The 4463-nt window shown below is 62.3% G+C and overlaps 1 protein-coding gene across 1 annotated transcript in view; it reads left to right on the forward strand.

Annotated features, from left to right (window-relative positions):
* Nucleotides 1–4460, forward strand: part of PPP2R3B (protein phosphatase 2 regulatory subunit B''beta) — a 53692-nt gene extending 49232 nt beyond the window's left edge. Inside the window, exons 7-10 of the mRNA XM_040460084.1 lie at nucleotides 485–641; nucleotides 3213–3261; nucleotides 3947–4036; nucleotides 4226–4460. Coding sequence (XP_040316018.1) covers nucleotides 485–641; nucleotides 3213–3261; nucleotides 3947–4036; nucleotides 4226–4460 — 531 coding nt within the window. The remainder of the gene's footprint in view (nucleotides 1–484; nucleotides 642–3212; nucleotides 3262–3946; nucleotides 4037–4225) is intronic.
* Nucleotides 4461–4463: the final 3 nt, after the last annotated feature.

Raw genomic sequence — 4463 nt, forward strand, 5'->3', positions numbered from 1 at the left:
ACCCTCCTCCCTCCATCCTCCACCCTCCTCCCTCCATCCTCCACCCTCCACCCTTCCATTCTCCCTCCACCGTTCTTCCATCATTCTGTTGTTCGGTTCTTCATCCTCCACCCTCTGCCCAACCGTCTACCCAGACCTCCCAGCATCCACTGCAGGACCATGGGAACTGGGTGCGGGGTGCCCTCCTCACTCAGGTTCTACGGACGTGTGGACGTTCATGAGGACGGGGCTGACCCGTCCTCATCAGGAGGCCGCAGCGGTGAGAGCGTGGACGCCCGCAGGACTGCCTCTCGCAGCCAGCGGCAGCCGCGCCGAGTCTCGAGCCGGACCCTCGCCTGGGTGGGCTCCTGACCCGGGTGCCGTGCTCCCACCCCTCGGGCCTGTTGTGACGTGAGCTGCCTGGCGGTCCCACCCACGAGGGGCCCCCTCCCATGGGGATCGCGCCGAGAGGAGGGTAGCAGGTTTGTTGGGTTTGTGTTGGCAGAACGTGGCACTCTTGGAAGAGGAAGCAGACATCAACCAGCTGACAGAGTATTTCTCGTACGAGCACTTCTATGTGATTTACTGCAAGTTCTGGGAGCTGGACACGGACCACGACCTTCTTATCGATTCCCAGGACCTGGCCCGGCACAATGACCACGGTGAGCTTGCGGCCTGCGTGGGACAAGGGGGCCCACGAGCGTCGGCCCCTTGGGTACTCAGCTCTGGCCGGTGCCACTGGCCATGGCCGCCTCCCCGGGCCTGTGGCCCGATGCCTAAAACCGCCTTCCTCTCCCCTTCACCTCTCCTGTCTCCGGGAGTGGTCTGTGGTTGCGGGACACACACGGGAGACGCGGGACGTGCACGCGTGAGACAGGAACACACGTGGCACTTGCAGGGCATTCGTGAGACACGGACATACATGCAACCCGCAGCGCACACGGGATATGGAGACACACGGGACGCTCGGGGCACAATACGTGAGACGGGCGGACACGTGGGACGCGCAGGGCACACACGGGGTAGACACGGGACGTGCGGAGCACAGCACTAGAGACGGGGACGCACGTGGGACACATGCACACGGAAGACGGCAACACGTGGATACGGGGGGGGCCGACCTGCCCACGTAAGCCAGCCCCACCTGTGAGAGCGTTGGGGCCCACAGGGTTGTCTGACGTGGGCGGCGGCAGCCAGGCAGAGGGGGTCGGAGGTGACTTCTTCCTCTGCAGCCACAAGGTACATTTCCTTCGAGGCTCCATGTTTTCAGCCTCTGGATCTCCACATCCAAGTGAGAGGGCATATTTCCTGGGGCTGCCATAGCACAGGGCCTAAAGCAATAGAACGGGATCCTGTTTTTGTCTGAAGACCAAAACTCCAGAGTCAAGGAATTTACGAAGCAGCGATGCCCAGGACGGCTGTGCAGAAGTTTCCACACAAACCAGGGCCATCCCGCGGCAGGAAGTTCTCCTCCTCCACTTCTGCAGACCACTTCTGCAGACCACCTCCACTTCTGCAGGCCCAGGCAGGGCCGCAGAGATCCAGGCGGGGCAGGGCCACTGAGATCCAGGAGGGGCAGGACCCCTGAGATCCAGAAGGGGCAGAAACACTGAGATCCAGGCAGGGCAGGGCCGCTGAGATCCAGGCAGGGCAGGGCCGCTGAGATCCAGGCAGGGCAAGACCGCTGAGATCCAGGAGGGATAGGACCACTGAGATCTAGGCAGGGAAAGGCCACTGAGATTCAGGCAGGGCTGCTGAGATCCAGGCAAGGTAGGGTCGCTGAGATCCAGCAGGCAAGGCTGGTGAAATCCTGGAAGGGCTGAGCCGCTGAGATCCAGGCGGGGCAGGACCACAGTCCCTCCAGAGGCTCCAGGGAAGGGTCCTTCCTGCCTCTTCCAGCTTTTGAGGCTCCAGGCATTCCTGGGCTCGTGGCCGCGTCCCTCCCGTCTCCGCCTCCACCTTCACATGGTTTCTCCTCTGTGTCTGCGTCTCTCTTCTGTCTCTTACGAGGACGCTCATTGTCTTGGGGCCATCTTGATCATTCAGGGTGACCTCGTTTCAGGCCTTTCACTTAATCACGTCTGCAAACACCCGTTGCCAATTAAGGACCCACCTCTGGATGCCAGGAACCAGGATGCAGGCGTGTGTTTTGGGGAGACACAGTTGAGCCTCTTGTAGCATCCGGTCATTTCATATCAGGGTGACGTTCATTGGCGTAGCATGAATTGGGAGACGTGGACAGACGCTGTCTTCGTTTCCCTGTCTTGGGGACACGGTGCTTGGAATGGGCTGCTCTGGGCACCCCCCAAATTCGTTTTCGGAGCCACGCCTCCAGGACCCAAGAATGGCCGTCAGTGGAGGTGGGGTTTTTATTTATTTATTTTTAAATTTTTTTTTTCAACATTTTTTATTTATTTTTGGGACAGAGAGAGACAGAGCATGAACGGGGGAGGGGCAGAGAGAGAGGGAGACACAGAATCGGAAACAGGCTCCAGGCTCCGAGCCATCAGCCCAGAGCCTGACGCGGGGCTCGAACTCACGGACCGCGAGATCGTGACCTGGCTGAAGTCGGACGCTTAACCGACTGCGCCACCCAGGCGTCCCGGAGGTGGGGTTTTTAAAAAGAGGGGATTAAGGTAAAATGAGGTCGGTCGAGTGGGCCCTGATCCCATAGGGCTGGCGTCCTTACGAGAAGAGGGGACGAGGACACAGGCACGCACAGAGGGGTGACCGCGTGAGGACACGGGGAGAAGACGGCGTCTACACGCCCAGGAGACAGGCCTCAGGAGGAAGCAGCCCTGGGAGAGGATGAATGTGTGTTGTTGGAGCCCCCAGCTCAGTGCCGGGTCGGGCCCGGCACCTCCGCTGACCGATGTGGTCACCTCCCCTCTGTCAGGGGTCAGCTGGACGCGTTTGGTTTTGATCACGAAGGGAGAGAGTTGGGAGTCGGGGCACCTGGAAGCGGGAATAGACACGTGTTGTGCTCTTCCCAGCGCGTTTCTTCTCGGAGCACCCAGGTCGGCTTTCCACTCTCGCGGCTTGGATTTGGGCTCCGTCCTTGGGTGGCACCCCGGGGAGGACACGTGCGGGACTCGGGCCCTCTGTGGCACCCCCGCCCGGCCCGGGTCTCGGCGTTCCTGACCCGAGCCCGCCCGGCCGGCCCCGCTCGCGTGAGGTCGGGCCGTGACCGCGGGCGTGTGCCCGCGGCTCACGGCCCGATTCCGTTTCCACAGCTCTGTCCACCAAGATGATCGAGAGGATATTCTCAGGGGCAGTGACCAGGTACGTGTCACAGCCACCGCTTCTTGGGTTTTCTGGTGATTGCGACCCGTGTTCTGAGCCCTGTGTCCCGTTCTGTCTCGTTCACTGCCTCATGTGAACTTGTCCTGTGTCGAGCATGAGTGCTCTTGTCACGTGAGGTCATGAGGAGGACACACGTGCTGTTGTCATGCAAGGTCATATGTAAGGGAGGATACTTGCCATCGTCACATGAGCTCATGGGAAAGGGAGACGTAGGTCCATCTCATGATATCAGAGGGGACACACACGCGTCTGTTACGTGAGATCATAAACGAGGGGACGCACGTCTTTGTCACGTGAGGTCAGAAGGGGGCGAACGCTGTTGTCACAAGAGGTCATCAGTGAGGGGTGGTTGAGGACGGCCCCGTGTGGGTGGGTCACGTCAGGCCCGGGGCATCTGAGGGAGCCCTGGAGTAGGGCCATCGGAGGCCACGCGGCGGCCGTGACCGAGGCCGCGCGGCCACCCCTGCTCCATCCGCAGTCGCAGGGTAACCCCCCCCCCCCCCGTGGGGGCGCGCGTCCTCTCGGGCCTCCCCCGGCGCGAGCCAAGTGCAGGACGGGGCCAAACCCCAGGCCCCACTCCCGGCGGGGAGCGGGCGGGGACGCCCCGCCTCAGGCCGCTTCCCCCTGACCCCGTTTCGTCCGCTGCTCTCGGCCCGGAACCCAGGGGCAGAAAAGTACAGAAGGAAGGAAAGATCAGCTACGCCGACTTTGTCTGGTTTCTGATCTCTGAGGAAGACAAGAAAACTCCAACCAGGTACGCGTTTCGGCGCTGTCGCGCGGTCTGTTGGGTACGGCGGTCGGAAGCCCTGGGGTGGCGGTCGTCCCCGAGCGTGGGCGCCAGCAGGGCCGCGTCCCGGCGAGGCCGGCCCCGGGCCCGGGGAGGGGTGGCGGGGGGGGGGGGGCCGGGCTGACGGAGGCTCGCCCTGACCTGCCGTGACCGCAGCATTGAGTACTGGTTCCGCTGCATGGACCTGGACGGGGACGGGGCCCTGTCCATGTTCGAACTGGAGTACTTCTACGAGGAGCAGTGCCGCAGGCTGGACAGCATGGCCATCGAGGCCCTGCCCTTCGAGGACTGCCTGTGCCAGATGCTGGACCTGGTGAAGCCCCAGAGCGAAGGTAACGTCCCGTGTGAGGAGACGCTGCTGCCCCTAGAGGGAAAGGATGCCCCCATGTGAGAT

This window comes from Herpailurus yagouaroundi, unplaced genomic scaffold, assembly GCF_014898765.1.
Source record: "Herpailurus yagouaroundi ecotype Mexico unplaced genomic scaffold, PumYag 248, whole genome shotgun sequence".
Taxonomy (NCBI): Eukaryota; Metazoa; Chordata; class Mammalia; order Carnivora; family Felidae; genus Herpailurus; species Herpailurus yagouaroundi.